This window comes from Acanthopagrus latus, chromosome 23 (genome assembly GCF_904848185.1).
Source record: "Acanthopagrus latus isolate v.2019 chromosome 23, fAcaLat1.1, whole genome shotgun sequence".
Taxonomy (NCBI): Eukaryota; Metazoa; Chordata; class Actinopteri; order Spariformes; family Sparidae; genus Acanthopagrus; species Acanthopagrus latus.
This window is the reverse complement of record NC_051061.1, coordinates 9993234-10011239: the sequence shown is the minus strand read 5'-3', so window position 1 is coordinate 10011239 and position 18006 is coordinate 9993234. Positions and strand designations below refer to the sequence as shown.

General features: G+C 38.8%; 3 protein-coding genes across 4 annotated transcripts; all 3 read left to right on the top strand.

Moving 5' to 3' along the window:
• Nucleotides 1-1846: 1846 nt before the first annotated feature.
• On the top strand, nt 1847-6858 carry kctd13 (potassium channel tetramerization domain containing 13). The gene is made up of 7 exons (XM_037089842.1): nt 1847-2303; nt 3059-3319; nt 3859-4028; nt 4401-4490; nt 4738-4790; nt 4921-5116; nt 5454-6858. The coding sequence occupies exons 2-7, from the start codon at nt 3082-3084 to the stop codon at nt 5700-5702; spliced, it is 996 nt and encodes a 331-aa protein (XP_036945737.1). The 5' UTR covers nt 1847-2303; nt 3059-3081; the 3' UTR covers nt 5703-6858.
• A 749-nt stretch (nt 6859-7607) lies between these two features.
• Nucleotides 7608-13784, top strand: hirip3 (HIRA interacting protein 3). Its single transcript, XM_037090025.1, has 8 exons — nt 7608-7807; nt 9006-9126; nt 9247-9397; nt 10171-10530; nt 10625-10782; nt 11074-11221; nt 12267-12365; nt 13362-13784. Exons 1-8 carry the CDS (start codon nt 7623-7625, stop codon nt 13547-13549), a joined length of 1410 nt encoding a protein of 469 aa, XP_036945920.1. The 5' UTR covers nt 7608-7622; the 3' UTR covers nt 13550-13784.
• A 568-nt stretch (nt 13785-14352) lies between these two features.
• Nucleotides 14353-17455, top strand: antkmt (adenine nucleotide translocase lysine methyltransferase). 2 transcript variants are annotated; one of them, XM_037090026.1, is made up of 7 exons: nt 14353-14489; nt 14694-14778; nt 15059-15225; nt 15352-15456; nt 15536-15676; nt 15927-15977; nt 16241-17455. In XM_037090026.1, exons 3-7 carry the CDS (start codon nt 15061-15063, stop codon nt 16469-16471), a joined length of 693 nt encoding a protein of 230 aa, XP_036945921.1. In that variant the 5' UTR covers nt 14353-14489; nt 14694-14778; nt 15059-15060; the 3' UTR covers nt 16472-17455. The 2 variants fall into 2 exon arrangements, with proteins under 2 accessions (XP_036945921.1, XP_036945922.1); XM_037090027.1 differs by lacking the exon at nt 14694-14778 and having other exon boundaries at nt 14362-14489.
• The last annotated feature ends 551 nt before the right edge of the window (nt 17456-18006 follow it).

Genomic DNA, 18006 nt, shown 5'->3' with positions numbered 1-18006 from the left:
ACACCATACCACAATGCTTATATATCACTCATCCAGAATATTGTAATTCTAGTAGAGATAATTAGATTAGAGATAATTTTGAAGAATCGGCAGTTTATCAGTATTTTAGGTTTAACACATTCAGTAATCTGATAGAAAAAAATCTAAACTTATCTGTCTATAATGAAGAGTGATTCAAAATCTGTTCATTTTTTGTTGTTGTTGTTTGGTTTGTTTTTGTTTTTTTTTTCAGTTTGGTCACTGTATTTTTAAAGTATTCTCTGGAAGTGTTAGCATGTCAGTAATAGAAAATAGTTTATCCAGTATATGATGTGGAGTTGTAGTTTTTACGGGCACTCACAAAGGACGACGAATATTTTCATTTCTATAATCATTTCTGTGAATTGGTTAATGATCGGCCACTTTATTTCGAAAGTCTGACCGGAAATGGTACCAGGCACTAACAATTGTATTGACGATAACTTGACCAATAGTGTATTGCAGTTCCTCAATGTGGCCGCTGGAGGGCAGCAAAGACCCCTGATGCCAAACACACTCACTTAATATGTACATAACGGTAAACTTTACACCAGAATACAGCTGCTAAACCAACTCCTTATGAATACAATTATAGTCAATACTATTACTACTACTTCTGTGAGTAATTATCACACTAATAATGACTTGTGCATATTGGTACTAGTTATTAAAATAGGGATATTAACTGTGAAGGACTGTCTATTGGAATAGCCTACTGTGCATGGCATAACCTTAGATTTTAAAAAGTGCACACAGCTGCTAACTGCTAACAATCCCTGTGAATGTCGTTATTATTCCTGCCGAAGTATGTTCTCTATATAACAAAGTCCACTGGCCAATTGAGAGAATATTCAGTGGACTCTGTGGCGTTTGTGGTTGTCTCAATTTATTTGACAGCTTTAAGTTTTGATATAACAACCGGAGGTCTTAGCATGCTGTTATGTCTGCATTGACGCTAGCTTGACGATGTATGATTGCAGTTCCACGGTATGACCGCTAGAGGGCAGTAAACACTCGTGATTCGTATATGCAGTTCGGTATTTGACATGATGCTAAAAAGAGAAAAACGTATTGACATCAGAGATCAGGTTACTGTTAGCGACTTCAACCAAACAATTAGCAGGTGTGGTTTCTCACTGTGACCACTGGAGGGCAGCACTCCAGATACTAAACCAACTGTTTATGCATACAATTATTGCAAATGCTTTTGCTCTTCTTCTTTTTATAATAAGCACACTGAACCGGAAGTCTCAGCAAGCTGTCATGTATGCATCGATGCTAGCTTGACATTTTTGGTCGCAGTTCCTCACTGTGTCCACCAGAGGGCAGTAAACACTCGTTACTCCAAACGCACTCAGGTCTCATCTCTCTTGATGCTAAAATAAACATTGTTAAAAGAGTAGACGGATCTTATATCAGAGATATGTTGTTTAAAACATCACGGCTAATTAGCAATAATTAAACAACTAACGGTTATACAGTATACAAAACGTAAAAGTATATTTATAAGTCAACTGTCAAACGGCCCCCGGTGTCAAGGAAGCTAGTATTACACGATTAAACTTCCGGTAAACCCTTTCAAAACAACGGCAGAGTTTAATTATATTTTGTCCACTATCACAGGAGTGTGAAGTTTGATTTGTTTAACATCCAGGAATTAAGACTATAGGAATATATATGATATATGATATATGATATATGAATATATGTTTTTTGTTTAGCTTGAAGCGACACAAACATACTATACTATAAATACGTGCTATTTGATGTCCTTGCGGCTTGCCCTCGATAGGCGGCAGTAACTCATGTCACAAGTTGCTGTTTAACATAATGTTGAAAGAAGAAGATGAATCCAGCGGAAGAAGATGTGCTAGTTTCGCTTCCGAGTGACCTATTTAGCTTCTCCTATTAGCTTCAGTAATAATCTTTATGTCCAACAATGGAACTGGCCGTTCCAAATTTAGCAGTCTACATTTTTTGATGGCTAGTGTCAGATTTTTCACTCAAGAAGCGGCACAAAACTAAAGAGCATTGCCAGCTCAAGGCGTAGCTAAACAGGCTAGCTGTTGTTAGCAACTCTGTCTTGGCTAGGCTGTTGACGATTAAAATGAGTTGTCAAACGTCTAACGTTTACGTTAGCTGCGTTGTAAATTCATTTGTGTAGTTTGTGCTGTTCGTGTTAGCCGGTGAGCTGAGTATCGATTGCTGCTTGATAAAACTTTACACGTTTAGGTATCTTGGCTCAGCTGGGTTCACTCTTGGAGCTCCCTTGGATGTTCAGTGCGGTACGTACAATTTGTTGTTTAGACAGCTAAACGTTGTTTTAAGTTATTAACCTGATAAATTAGCACCTATTGTCTCAACTTGATCTCCGTCAGTCTCATGATTTTTAGCTGACGGTAACGTTACTTGTGTTTGTAGCCCACTTGTCTACTTTGTTGTTGTTAACATATTGTAGTTAAACACTTACATGTAGGTCTTAGCTGTGTTCAGCTGTATATGGGTTTATTACCGACGTGGGATAATTAGGCTGGACATATTGCTAATTAATGTAGAATGACTTGCTATATTCAAGGGTTCTTCTCCGACTATGCTTCCTGTATCCCACTGAGATGACGTGTGGACAGGGTGTGGTTGATCGATCTGACTACATTAAGACTGTTGTTTAAAAACTAATGTTGAATACTGGGAAAGAAATGCCTCAGGGCTTCATTTCCCACCTAATTTTGTTTAGTGAAAGGAGTCATTGTCCATCATATTAAAGAAGGGATGTTATAGTCTCTCAATATTTTTTATAGTATTGTTCTTTGTACATCTCTTAAATTTAGGTGTAAACAGATACTTCATGTGTGCAGGAATGTCCCAAAATTTACATGCATTTCCTCTGATCATAATCCACACAGTCCAGCAGGGTTACACGCAAAAGTACCTGCTTCATTTTTCATTGTACCATGCTCCAGCTTCCTGGTAATATTAAATATTTCATGCTGTATGTGGTGCCAGCACTATAAACAGCCCATCTTGTTCCTCTGTGTTACAGTCAGGAAGTGACTCCTCAGCCCCATGTCTGCTGAGGCTTCAGTTGGCAGTGATGCTGCTGACTCGGCCCCATCTGATGTTTCCCAGCCTGCCTTCCACAGCACAGAAGAGCTCAGACACCGGGGTCTGCTGGGAAGCAAGTACGTCAAATTAAATGTGGGCGGTTCGCTGCATTATACAACCGTCCAGACGTTAAGCAAGGAGGACAGTCTGTTGCGGAGCATATGCAACGGAGGAACAGAGGTTACCATAGACTCAGAAGGTGAGTGAGTGCTCGACTGAAGCCACATTGTTGCTGTTTACTGTTGGAGGGCTGCATCATTCAGTAGGATTTCCTATTTCATCGTAATGGCATACTTGCTGTAATGCTCTGGTTTATATCCATTTTCTGCAGGATTGTCTGCACTCACTGTTATTTTTCCGGCTTAATACAGTGGGACTTGATGTGGTCTATAAAATGATTTGAATTGGCAAGGCGTGTTGATAGTAGCCTTAAATAATTAATGATGTAGCCTCAATATGAGGCGATGAACAGAAGGATAAGCTGACTAAATCCTGGGAGTAATCTTCAGTGCCTTCTCAAATGTCCCTGCGAGAAGATGTTGATTCAGAAAGGTAATGTTGTTGATACTGTAAGCTCAATCTTAAAATTGCTTACACATTAATGTCGTCAGCGTCTTGTTAGCGGTGAAGCTAGAACATCATCCACAGTAGACACTTTGGGCGACTGGCCACTATTACAAAAGTAACAAAAGTTCATTAAGAAAGTAACTCAGACCATTTTATTTCCTGCTTTCCTAGGCTGGGTGGTTTTGGATAGGAGTGGCCGACATTTTGGACTTGTTCTGAACTTCCTGCGAGATGGCTCAGTACCGCTTCCAGAGGACCACAGAGAGCTCGATGAGGTTTTAAAGGAGGCCCAGTACTATCGCGTCCAGGGACTCGTCCAGCACTGCCTCACGGCCTTGCAGGTCAATGGACTCTCTTTTTGATTATTACTGATTTTGTTTGTGTCCAAAAGCACCTACAAACACACACACACACATTCAGATTTAAACATGAAGTTTTATACATTATTAGTACAATCAAATATCACAATTGTGCTTTTGTAATTCAATCACAAATACATTGTTGCCCAAGTTTCTCCATTATATATCTTAAGATTAATTCTCACAGGTTTTATAACATTTCTGCAGACTTAAACAAGAAACCTAATGACCCCGCTAATAAGACCCTTGCATCTTGTTATTTTTCACATTAAGTAGACCTGATTAGTAGTGGATATTTTATAAGCAATGTTCGTTGCAAATGTATTTCAATGTATTTTCTTCATTTGCCGCCAGAAACAAAAGGATGTCTTTGAAAGTGTTTGTCGCATCCCCATGATCACCTCGGCCAAAGAAGAACAGAAGATGATCGCTACTTGTAGAAAGGTAAGTTTTACTTTAATCATATGGAACCCTGACAGAATTGTGTGTAATTTTTGCAGCTGTGAAACCTAAATTGTTGCCTACTGTTGTTTTTGACACTGTTTGTGCCAAGAAAAAGTGTAGCAGAATTTTATAAATTGTTATATAAGTAAGAATACATTTCTTTTTTATCCACTTCTCTTGGTGAATACGGTTCTTTGTGCATGTGCGTTCAATGACCACGATTTATTCCTGTTTTTTTTATCTATAGCCAGTCGTAAAATTGCAGAACAACAGAGGAAACAACAAGTACTCTTACACCAGGTAAACATAAAGGCTGACTATGCACCTGACCTTTACTTCTTTTGGCTACACTTTGCACATTTGGAGTGTAAAGTTATTGATAATATTCTCTGTTGATAATTCTCTACTCTTTCTCTCTCCCTGTGATCAGCAACTCTGACGATAACCTGCTGAAGAACATCGAACTCTTTGACAAACTTGTGCTGCGATTTAACGGACGCGTCCTGTTTGTCAAAGATGTGCTGGGGGATGAAATCTGCTGTTGGTCTTTCTACGGTGAAGGCCGCAAGATTGCTGAAGTATGCTGCACTTCCATTGTCTACGCCACAGAGAAGAAGCAGACCAAAGTAAGCATGTCACAATGTGAACGCTGACGCCTTAAAGCAGTGTTTTGACATTCGGGGAGATTTATACAGCTAAGTGACTTTTGTCCAGCTCACTATTGGAAGGCGAATCACTAAGTCTTCTGGTTTTACTGTTATATTATTCAGACGTTGTTTAGAAACAGAGTTCAAGTAAGTCATGAAGCTACACTTAAGGATGACTGCAACAGTGTGGGGTGATGTTGTGATTAGTTTCCTTATTGCGAAGGTATTTCTGAGCTGGAAAAAAAAACATTTGTTTTGCTTTGCCACACTTGCACTTTCCTCTGTTATCATCAACTTAAATGTCTGTGTTTTTTAGGTTGAGTTTCCTGAGGCTCGAATCTTTGAAGAAACCCTCAATATCCTCATTTATGAGAACGGCAGAGGATCTGGTCCGGGAGGCTTACACCTTTTAGATTCAAGAGGCTCGGGGTCATCACTGGGAGCTGGCCAATCGGAGGAAGAGGGCGTTGTGGGAGGGGACAGGCGAGTAAGACGGATCCACGTCAGGAGACACATAATGCACGATGAGAGAGGGCACGGTCAGCAAACTGTGTATAAAGACTGATAATGTGAAAAACGTGAGACTTTTCCTGTTGGATGCGAGCAGACTGAAAGATGGTTTTGATCAGAGCAATAGGTTGATAGTTAATAGTTGTGTCACTGCAGAAATGAAAGGGTTGATGGTTGATTTGTAATTGAAGTACGACTTGTCTGGGGATGAAAAATGCTTCTGTTTACAAGAAAACAAATTGTGTACATTATTTAAATAGAAATAGGAAATGTGTAAAATGACCTGGGATGTGAAACTGGCATAGATATGACTTTGCAAATGTTAAGGAACCTCCTGCACCTATAGGTAGATTTTATTCCTCGAGCAGACAGCCTGCTGTTAATGTGGCTGTTAATGATATGCACTGGCACCCTCCTCTGTGTGTGACTTGTAGGAAACACTGTGTCAGTCTGATTATTCAGGTCCTGAAACATCTGTTGCCTTTTTCAGAAGTTGGACTGATGTATGCTGCCCGATGAACAGAGGAAAGTCAAGTTTGGTTTGATGTGCTAACACTGGAATAAGACTGAGTAGCCATTTTTAGTGAGGTCATCTAAGAATGAGATTGTTGAGCAGCTCCATTTTCTTTATTTAAATTATTACTGCTGTTGCTTCGAGATGTTTTTTATTAATTAATTTATGAACCTAATTTATTGTTTGGTATTTAACGTATTGTATGCAATCTTCGTGTTTAATTAGTGCTCAAGTGAGGTTTAATTTTTGGGATAATACGATGCACTCTATGGCACACGTCCGCTTTTCAATTTGCTCCTGTAAATGACTTAATGGTGAACTTACATTTCAGTTTAAAGTTTCAAGAGGAACCATGACCATTTCTTTGATATTGTTTTATTCTGAGCCATGATCTTTCACTTTATGTCTTCTACCAAACCACTGAAACTTGCTCAAAGTAATTGGACACACAGTGACGATAAAGGCAATTAATACTTGGTTGCATTTTTATTTTCCTCAGGGAGAGGATACATATTTTCTTCACTGGTGTGTTGTTTAAATTTAATCACTCTGAATACTGAAAACAAATGAGAGCAATATGTATCTCAGAACGTTTATGGAAGCCACCTTGGAATACCTTTTTTAAAATATGCACTAATAAAACTTCCGTCCAGTAGTGGTCATGGGAATGTTCTGAATAAATTACTTGGGAAATCCATCTTTAAGTGTGTCGTCTCATTTTTTTTCTCCTTATTTCCTTAATGTATGATAAAGAAATATACTCAAAGAAATAGACTCATGTTACAGAAAACAATCAGAAGTTACCAACAGGATATTAATTACCATGCAAGCTTGATATTCTTTAGAGCCTTTATTTCATTAAAAACTGCTGATCTTAACAGATAACAGGGTTATTTGTACGTTATTTACCATTAATGTACTCTTACTAGTACATTACACAAATGATAAGCTGGTGTGTTTTTTTATTGACAATATTTGTATTCATTTTAAGTTTTACATCAAATAGAAAATTAGCTGATGCGTTTATCCAGAGCAACTTGCAATGCATTCAGCCATGTGACTACAACCCCAAAATCATGCAGTGCAATTACATTTTACTTACATATGTACTGAGACATAAGATGTAGTCCATTCTTTTTTAAATGGTTTTATCAATCAATTACCTATTTTATCTTAGACAGTGTTGACAGTGTGTGTCAAAAAATGTGGTTATATGTCATCAAGTAGATAATCTTTCTGTTTCTATGGATTTATGAAATATTTTAAATCATAAAGAAAATCTTTTAAAGGAAAAACTACAACTGTGGATAAATTATTCTCATTGAAATCATAACATGTATACTGATCTAATGAAATTATCATGACCTCTAACATAAAGTTTAAAGTTTGGCAATAGAATTTAAAAAAAAAAAAAAAGTAGTTTAGCAAAAATAAATAGTAAACCGGTTCAATTTCTGATTCATGGACAAGTTTTATTTTTATTGTGAAGGGGCGTGGCGCTTGTCGACGTCACGTCCGGTTACGTTCCCGGACCCAGTAGCCGCCAAAAAGACACCACCGAAGTTCGAAGGGATGTTGTCTGAGAAAGAGACGAGAAACCTCCGCAGGTTTGTGTGCGGTCAACTCCGTGATGAGCCAGACCTCAGGTACAGGTGGAGCCTCCAGGGCTTGTTTTACAAAGAGCTGTTTGAGTGAGAGCTCTGACCTTTGGCTGTGAGTGTGTGTTTGTTCAGAGGTAATTGATGCTGACTTTGGTCTGCATGGCAATTAACAGTGAAAAACCCCACTGACGTTAGCACACACCTCTTTGAACACTGCTGTCTATTACTCAGACCAGCTGCTTGTTGTGTTTTCTAATGCCATATGGCATCACAGTAATGTCAATGTGCTACTTGGTACGATAATAAGGCAGTACACGTGTGACGCAGGTGAATAATGCTGTGGTAAGTCAACCACAGGCGGCCGAGCTGGCTTTGTCAAAGCTTTAGTTTCAGTGTGACTGGCAGTCAAACGACACTTGCTGGTGGAGTGTCACAATGGCTGAGTGTGCCAACCTTATTGGTTGGTAGGGTTTTCGCTGAAAGTGTGTCCAGTGACATGCCAACCTCCCATTTAGTGATTAGAGCACTAGAAAAAAAAGAATATAAAAAAAGAGCAATGAAAACTGTATTGTAGTGCAGCCCAACCAATTCTCAATTATTGGGACAATGCTGATATCAATGTAAGGGAGCGATAAATTCTGATATCAATATATCAGTCGATGGCCAATACACAGGTTTTCAATAATCCGTCAATTACAGTTGTCAAACTCTTGTGACAAACATATGTGACAGAGGCTGGATCATATTCACTTTAAAAAGTGCACTATGTAGTTTTAAGGAATATATGTAATCAGAAGCGAAAGATCTCACTTGGCAGATTTTTTTGTGCCTTAACAACCTTTCTTGTTTTCATGACTAAATAAACAAACTGATCTTAAAAGACAACACAATTTCATATTGTTTTACATCTACTGTATTTGGCGGACCCTGCCACCTTTTGTACGTTCGAGCATTTTTCTGGGGACCTTATTTTCCCCTGAAAATGTTTGCATTAAAAAAATGTCCCATATCTGCACAACCTCTTCACAGATACCAACATATATGTGTAAGGCCGATATCAGATGACCTGTTACATTAGTTGGGATCTAGATTGTTGAAATTTGACTAAAAGTTATGCCTATAAAATGAACTTTGTTTTCATCTGTTTAATTCAGTCACTCAGTATAATATGAGTGCATTTATTTGCAATCGTTGTCAAATGTATGTCTTAGTTTGTATTAAAATCAATTTGTGTTTTTTACAGCACGCTGACCTTTAGAATTCTAAAAAAGCGATATCTGGCACAAGTTCAGTGTGAATCATTAAGTCCAGAGGCCAAAAACTTCATGAAACAGGTGATTCAGGAGGAACTGATCAAAATGCAGGTATCTGTCGCCAGCTGATATTTTGTTTTGTGTCTCTGATTTTTGCAGAGGATAATTTCTTACTGCTGTCAATATTACCATCATCAACATCATCATTTAACATATTTTTTGTCCTGCTAGGACAATGGAGAAAATGGAAATGAATTGGAGACCGAGAAGCTCCAGAGCAAAAGGAAGAGAGGAAGGGAAAAAGATGAGGTAGTGAGCGGGGGAGAAGATAAAGTTGAATCCACAGCAAGGAAATCCCAGCGTAATTTAAGCTCATCATCAGGTAGTGAATTACTGTTTTCTGTTGTTTGTTGTTTGTTTGATTTTGTTTGTTTTTGTTTTTATGCATTTGGATGCCTGTATTTTAAATAATTTACAGCATGTCCTTGTTTCTCAGGCCTGTTTCTCAGGGTAAAGTGTGATGATGATGATGTGACATATTGCATAAATAACAACCCTTTTTATTCATTCTTTTGTTTTGTTTTGTTTTTTTTTTTTTACTTAACATTATTGTAAAGGCTACATTTTGCTGGCTGTCCATGTGTCCCTGGCAATTTTCTTTCATCAGTGTGACACAGCAGTTGGGCTAGGACAATATGTCAACGTAGTCAACGACATAAATTCATCGACATGAATGATTAGCGTCAATGCATCGTCCCAAACAGGAAGTGGTAGTACCCATGGAGGCTGAGAATAGCCCCTCTCACACAGAGACGCTGCATTAACGCCACAGCGGCGGTTCGTCAATTCTCCACCATTGGTCATTCACAGAGAGCGAAGCACCGCTGGAGTAAAGACAAACCGCCGTGTAATTCACACAGAAAGCTGTGTGAAGGAGGTGTGGGAACCCTAAGTAACAGTGGTCACAATGTTGGCAGATCAGCTTTTGCACTTAGAACCGGACTTCATATGCAGTACCACTTAAGATAATCTCGCTCAGTCAATAGTTATGTTATCCTGGCCTTGTCTGTGTCAGCCCGCATGTGAGTTTTTTGTTTTTATTGTGGGTTTTGTTGCTCTGTTGAAATGTTGTCTGTTTTGCCTGGTTACTGACAGAATCAGAGGATAAAGAGGACCACAAAACAGGTAGTGAGGAGAGTGAAGAGGAAGAGCAAGTAAAATCTGAATCTGAGGACGAAGTTGAAGAGGTGAAAAAATCTCAGCGAAAGACCAATGGAAAGGGTAAACGGGAGTCGTCAGATGAGGAAAGGAATGAGAGTAACTCTGATGCCAGTCCAAAAGAAAAGGAGAAAAAGAAAGCAAGTACTACAAAGAATGGAGAGGCAGGAAGCAGCAATACAAAGAAAGGAAAGGAAAAAGCACAGAGTGATAAAGAGAATGATTCCGACTCGGATGACGGGTCAGAAAAGAGTGACAAAATCAACAGCAACGACTCCTCAGATGACAGTGAAAAAGGTGACTATGCAAACATTATACTTCCATATCCCTTACATAAATGTTTGCTCATTTACATAGAAACTATTGACTGACTGTATGTTGTATTATGCAGAAGATAAAGTTTCTTTGGAAAAGAAAAATGATGACCCAGACTCTGATTCATCATCACTTCCCTCTGTGGAGGAAGAAGAGGACAAAAAGAAAGTAAATACAGAAGATGACAAAAAGAAGAAAACTGTGAAAAAAGAGACGAGTACCAAAAGTGAAAAGGTGAGCCCCTGACTATGTTGTCATGCACTGTGGCTGTTCAGGGACAGGAAATATTCAAAAAGGCCAAAACTGAGTAGTTAAATTTACAAATTAGAAAAGAGTAGCTGAAATAATTTGTGTCCGCTTGTGACCAATCCTTCATCCTTGTTTATCCTTCGTGTTGATTGAAGGTACACCTAAATTCCTTCGGTTGCCCGGATTGTGAATAGCGTTGAGAGACGAAGTGCAAGATGAAATTTCATAGGTGCACGTTGGGTAACTGTAGAATGAATGTTTCATTTTTTCCCACAGGATTACAACAAAACAGTTTTGAGGCTCAAACGCTACATTTCTCTCTGTGGTGTGAGGCAGAACTACAAGAAGCTCCTCGGTGGCTGTAAATCTATTCGCGCCCAGGTAGCTGTCCTGAAGAAGGAGCTTGAAGAGCTTGGTGTCCAAGGTCAGTGGTAACACCGTCACTTTTTAATGGACTTTCAGTGTCTCCCTTTCTCATTTAAAAGAATTATAGATAAGCTTAAAGGCAGGAACACCGTGGCCCAAATGGACATCTGAAACGTTTGAGGAGACTCGGACGAGTTTGGTAACAAATCTGTTCGGTGTGTTCAGCCTTGTTGGAAGCTTTTGGAACCGCATGGACAGTGTCTGGTTAGATTCAACTTGCAAAGTCTGAGAGTGTTGGATGCCATTGGATACTCTGGTTGGTTGTCTGCTAGCTGTTCAATGACCATTCTGATTGGCGGTGTGCTAGCAAATTGGTGCAATGTGTGTGGGAGGGACGGAAGTGCCCTGCTGGAAAAAACAGCATAGACCAGTACCAAAACACAACATTATCGATTATCAAAATGCTGCTGGTCTATGCTGGTTTTTCCAGCAGGGTGACGATGGTAAACAAACCACTTTTTCCCTCCAGCGACCTCTTCGTATAATAACGAGTCCAAGAGCAGACAACGCGACCATCAGCTCAGCCATAATGATCTTTCAAGTAACGCCAAGTATTGTATTCCACAAACATCTTCTCAGGTCACATGAATACTGAGCCAATACTGTGTGCACTTGGGCCGCACTCCGTTCCATCATTTCCTTTTTTCACGTTTTGGATTGCTGGCACAAGACCAGCGCCACCCGATGTTAAGGAGACATAGGAGACTTCCGCAAGCGCAGAATGCACACGCTGCTGCATAGTTGGCCGTAGTCGAGCACGTCAGATGAGAGGCAGCGGAGTGGTTGGATAAAGACAGTTGGCCGTTGGTTTGAGTCCGGGCCCCTTAAAACACAAACCTTCATTCGATTGTATTACTACATTGATGGAACATCAGGTTGACAATTATCAATTGTAAAAAAAAAAAAAAACAGTTTAGAAAAGCAAATAGTTTAGATTTTCTTCATTGAATTTAATTATTTGATACATTTAAGAAACCATGGGTTGAAGTAATATTGTGTGTGTGTGTGTGCGTGTGCGTGTGTGTGTGTGTGTTTTCACACAGGCAACCCATCTATTAAGAAATGTAAGGAAGCCCGAAAGAAGAGAGAGGAAACACAGGAACTCGCTGCACTTGATGTCAGCAACATCATTGCCACACAAGGTAATTTTTTGTTCTTTTGTTTTTGGGGTGTTTTCATCCATTACCAAATGCCTTCCAGGTGTCGTCATTTTCAAGTAGCCAAGCAGAGGTTCTTGTTCACTTTAAGAGGAAAGAAAAACACAAACACTATTTCAGAACCCTATCTATTGGTTGATTATTCAATTGGTAGATAGAACGAAAATTAAATGCCAACCATTTTGATAATCAGTTATTGTTTCAGCCTTTTTTAAAGCAAATACACTATTGAATACAAGTATTTGCTGCTTGTCTTTGTCATTTATGAAAGTTAGCTGGGGTGGTGGACTGTTGTGACACAAGAAGCATTTTGAAGTCATTCCTTTGGGCTCTGTGAAATTGAAATGTGTGTATTTCACAATGTTTTGCTATTTCATATACTGAATTTTTAATCAGAAGAATAATGAACAGATGTATTTATAATGAAAATAAACACTTTTTTGTTCCTACCTGCTATTTCTCAGTTAGGCTTGTGCAGTTGCGACTACCAAACATCCACTTGCTTTGAGATGTAGTGGGGTTTTTTTTTTAATCCACATGATTTTCTGTGCATATCTCTTATCTGTACTATAATTTCATTGTTTATTTTCACTGAGGTATGAGCAGAAAAATCCAATTGAATTTACATGTCATTTTTGTACGATTTGTAGAAAAGCAAAAGAAGATCAATTTACCTGGGCTTGGCAATTATAGGGTAGAGGAATTTGTAAACATTCAACATGTGTTGCATATGCCCATCAGAAGTAAACATAGTCAGCACTGTAATAAATTGCTTTTACATTTAGTAATTTCTCAAACAATAAACTGTCACATACTGCAGAGTAATAGACCCTATATGTGTGGATCGTATCCTTAATGGGTCAAGAAGTGCTATAGAAATGTTAATGTTGCAATGATTTCATGTGATTGCATCACTAGTATTGATTATGATTTTATAGCACAGTACTGAATGGGACCCCTAAATGTGGGTATGTTTCTCAGGTCGCCCTAGGCGCAGCGGAGCCTTAGCACGGCAGCAACAACAGAACCATCCATCCACTGCATATAAGCGCACACTGAACTCTGGTTCTGAAAGTGATCGGGAAAACAAACCACAGATGAAGCGCAGAAGAACATCAGACTGGGCCAACCTACAAGGGATCATCAGCGATGACGCGGACAGCAACTGACCTGGACAGTTATTCTTTCAATATGGACATTACATTTCTTCTTTGTATCAGTTGTCTTTTGGTCTGAGATCAATTTGATTGTTAAGGGTTTTGATACTTATTATTTCTCTGATCTTTTTTCTCTGACCTTTTATTATAGTTTCTGATGAATCATAAGCTATAATATCAGAGCATGAGGATAAATTATTGTTACATGTACATCTATGTTCTAAGTAATAAAAGTCTTGTACTTTTATTTTGTGTAGTGTGTGTACTGATTTCACAATTTGCTTTTTCTAGCGTGTTTAAAATAATGTATAAATGGTGCAAAAATGGGAAGGACAGCAAAGTCAGGGGAACAGAAAGCCTAAACCAGGGAATGGCAACATTTCTTATTATCCTTATCCTTATTATTATTCAGAGTGTCTGAATTAGGCCCCTATACCTGTACAAAAGCTTCAGTGCTTGTGAAAAACAGCTTCAGTTCAATTCTATAGGCCTCATTGGCATAAAATTGTACATTGCATTACACATACATTTACAATTGCAATCATGAAAATAAAACGTGTGTATATATAGATTTATTTTAGTATGTATTTATATGTACACATACGTGCAGTATAAATAACAATAAATAAAACAAATAACCAAAGAAGACGGTTGTAGTAAGAAGAATAGAGAACCGGTTTATTTTTTAAATATGCATTTCTTTGTTTCTCATTTTCCCATGGAACATGCTGCCTGTGTTGCACTTCTGGAACTAATGTAAGTAACCTCGTATATACGGAATATTTCGCAGACGGACCGGTCCGACCGGGTAATGTGTCCGACTACACTCCTGCAGGTCAATTATTTTGACTGTCACAGGCGCATTTATTTCGGTGACAGGTTATAAGAGTGAAGTACATTACATTTCGCGCCTAAGGTAATTCGAAGTAACAAAGGGACCGACGTATCCAAGGTCAGTGATCTCTCTGAAGGAATGTCTCTGAAACTAACATAATTGTGTCTCTTAAGATTAATAAAATGACCACCAGATTTTACTGTCCGCCGACATGGGAGGAAATAAAACATGAGCTACACCAGGATGTATTTGAAACATAAATCTGCACCTTCTATATACCACTATAGTGCTCAGTTGTGTGCCACTCGATTGTTTTTGCAGGTTTATATTCAGACTGCCAGCCATCAGCTGATCCACTTAGAGCATGAAGATGCATTACATTGACAACACACTGTATGCATCCAAGGTATGTTTGTTAACGTGGCTATCTTGAGTGTAGAAGAAAAATATGAATGAAAAAAAACAACCTGTGAAGAAGAAATTAACAAGGGATTTATGTAGTAATAAATGGAGGTCTAGTCTGCAATCACTGTGCAGAGCCACCAGATTGGTTTATATACTATACTGTTTGTGTGTAGAGAGAGCTCTTCTGCCAAGTAAAATAATAATTCACACAGCCAAGAGAAGATAGATATCATAACCCTTTCCCTGTAAATTTTAGTATAATCTCTTAACACGTCGTACAGGGATGGATGATGACAACGCACCAGATCAGGCCTTTGCTGATTTTAAGACGAGAAACCTCGGCGGATGGGGTGTTGCTCAGATTGCTGCTGGCACTGGCCTTGCTGTGTATGCAATGTGGGTAGGAATCCTCCAGCCTGGCTTCCGAAAAGTTCCATTGAAGCTACAGGTATGATCTAAATCATCATCAGTGCTATTAATAAGTAATTATGTAATTTTTCTTGTACTACATTTTATTTATTTATTTATTTATTTATTTATTTTTTCATTAGAGGCTATTTCAACTATCTTTCAGGTCCCTTACATGCCGGCCAGCAAAGCTCAAGTGAACAATGTTATGACATTGCTGAGGGGTCGAAAGGGAGGCCTTGTGGATTTGGGGTCCGGTGATGGCCGCATTGTAAGCATAATCAGGAATTAATTTTGGTCTCCTTCCTCTTGCACTGGTGAACAATTGGTTTTGACTGTGGTCTCTTAAGGTCTTGGAGGCCCATCGGCAGGGTTTCACTCCTGCTATTGGTTATGAGCTCAACCCCTGGCTTGTTCGTCTGTCCCGCTTCCATGCGTGGAGAGCAGGCCATCATGAAAAGGTGTCATACCGACGGGAGGATCTTTGGAAGGTTTGCCATTCTTAATTTGTGTTATGGCATTAGTAACACTCCTTAGTAACACAGTTGCTACACTTCAGTGACACCAACATTTGGTTCAGTTGGTCAGGGAATAAATTCTTTAGTAACTACAGACATCTGTAGACCATCTGAAAGCCATTTAAATGGTAAAAAAGCATATGTCTTTTACATGGGATCAGCATATTTATTTTATTCCAATTGTTCCAATTTATACTTTATATTGCTTTATATGTCCTCACAGGTCGACATGACGAAATGCAAGAACATCACAGTGTTTCTGGCTCCTAGCGTGGTGAGTAGTATACTAATAACAGTAATAGAGTGACCTCATTTAAAACCAGGGGAGACTCAGAAAGTCTTGTCTCTGTTTAAGCTTGTTAAAAGATTGTTAAAAAGAACTGTGTCATTACTTTACTACATTTTTGTATGTTCTTAATATCCAAAAATGCATGTTTAAGGTGCAGTTGCATCGGATTAATTATTATGGGTCAGTTTCAGTACATTTCTGTATAAAAGTACTGCAGTCATTTGTTATTGTGCTTTTGTGTTTCTCAGCTTTCATTGTTGCAGCAGAAGTTGCAGGCTGAGCTTCCTGATGATGCCTTAGTGATAGCTGGTCGTTTTCCCTTCACTGAGTGGACGCCATGCAGGACTGAGGGACACGGTGTGGACAGGGCGTATGCATATAGTATGCAAGCACTGAGACAGCACACCTTTGATCAAAACAACAACATCACAGTAACGGACGGGGACAGTGAACTTACCAAGGAGAAATTAATCAGTTGAAGCTATATGAATGTTTGAAATGATGACATGGTATTTTATTGTATATCATGAACTCACTTCTTATGAGATCCTTCACTGGACTATTGAGGCAGTTTTACCTAATCTGACCATCTGTCTTTTTTAGAATTGGATGTCTCTGACACACTATTGTTGCTATCTGCTCCACTACAGTATACCACATTTTAACCACAACTTTCTTGTCACTGGTTTCTTTTTGCTCAGAGGAAGACCACACCTTTGCCTTTAGAACTCAGAAGAAATAGTTTGGTAATTATCTGAGAAAGCGAGTGTTGTATCTTCCTCAGTTTTCTTTTTTTCTTTTTTTTTTTTTTTGTTAATTTTATTCCACACAATTGGAGATTATTTACTGTTCTAGATGTTCCTTTGATTATTGCTAATTTCTTTTATTAATGAGTATTTCTTGTATACTGTATACTGTATACTGTACAGGCCTATGTATAATTGGACAGCTTAAGAGGAAGCTGTGATGGTCAGCTAGTTTATTTTTTCCCAATCTCACAGATTATAAATACTTGTCTAAAACCCATAGTGCCATGTCATGTCATGTTGTCTGTAACCCCTTTGTCCCTTTTACGGGGTCACAGGGCCCATCTGTCTCTGGGTGAGGGCAGGGTACTCCCTGGCACTGGACAAGTTGCCATCTCATTGCAGAGCCCTCACTGATGGCAGAGGCTGCCACGCAAGGTGCCAACTGCACATCAGGGGTTCAGTATCTTGCTCAAGGACACTTCAACATGCAACTCAGCTCAACCCAGCCCTCAGCTGGGATTTGAGCCAGTGATCTTCTGATCATGAGCCGATCTGCTCTACTTAATAAGCTACCGTCACCCCGTCCCATAGTGTACAAAGGGTAAATACTGTGCAGTAGCAGTATCCAATTAATGGTATTTTCATTGACAGTACGACATGGTTACCACTGTATACATTTTACATAAATGAACAGACATTAAAATTGTGCCATCAGTTTGAATCTGCTGCTGCCTTTTCTCTTCATTCTCAAGTAATTCCTCTAATCTGTATGTGGTGTTAAGGGGAAATTCGATTGTGGTTGACAATCTAAGGTGGGCCATGTGAATAATGCTTTTGGTTGGTTGGTTTACAATGACTAAAACGTCATTGTTTTAAGCAGACACATATATTTCCTTACACATGACCCAGGCGAGCTTTAAAGAAAATTGAATGATCTTGTACACAGGTATCCATTACAATGTTATGTATGAGATAAGATGCAATGAGGAGTGGAGAGTAAAAGTTATGTGCAGACTTCCTTCAATTTATGTATTGAGGTGAAGTACTGCAAATAAATGGCTCAAAGGAGGGCAAAAGCCATTAGATTTGTTTCTTTAGAAGGGAGTGATTACTTTCACACTTTTTTTTGTAGGTCTTGTATAACATGTTAAAACATCCAGCATGTTCTCCCTCTGATTTATAAATCATTGCTCCTCGTTTCTAGATGTATTTACACACTGATAGTTTACTCAGAATCGTTGTTTTTGTGAAAAATCAGAAGTGCT

Bases quoted from the DNA above. Each gene is read 5' to 3' on its own strand.
- kctd13 (XM_037089842.1), top strand. From the start codon at position 3,082: ATGTCTGCTGAGGCTTCAGTTGGCAGTGATGCTGCTGACTCGGCCCCA. The intron at 4,491-4,737 runs GTAAGTTTTACT...TTTTATCTATAG, and splicing joins TGATCGCTACTTGTAGAAAG to CCAGTCGTAAAATTGCAGAA. The intron at 4,791-4,920 runs GTAAACATAAAG...CCCTGTGATCAG, and splicing joins AACAAGTACTCTTACACCAG to CAACTCTGACGATAACCTGC.
- hirip3 (XM_037090025.1), top strand. From the start codon at position 7,623: ATGGACAAGTTTTATTTTTATTGTGAAGGGGCGTGGCGCTTGTCGACG. The intron at 10,531-10,624 runs GTGACTATGCAA...TGTATTATGCAG, and splicing joins CTCAGATGACAGTGAAAAAG to AAGATAAAGTTTCTTTGGAA. The intron at 12,366-13,361 runs GTAATTTTTTGT...TATGTTTCTCAG, and splicing joins CAACATCATTGCCACACAAG to GTCGCCCTAGGCGCAGCGGA.
- antkmt (XM_037090026.1), top strand. From the start codon at position 15,061: ATGGATGATGACAACGCACCAGATCAGGCCTTTGCTGATTTTAAGACG. The intron at 15,226-15,351 runs GTATGATCTAAA...ACTATCTTTCAG, and splicing joins AAGTTCCATTGAAGCTACAG to GTCCCTTACATGCCGGCCAG. The intron at 15,457-15,535 runs GTAAGCATAATC...TGGTCTCTTAAG, and splicing joins GGTCCGGTGATGGCCGCATT to GTCTTGGAGGCCCATCGGCA.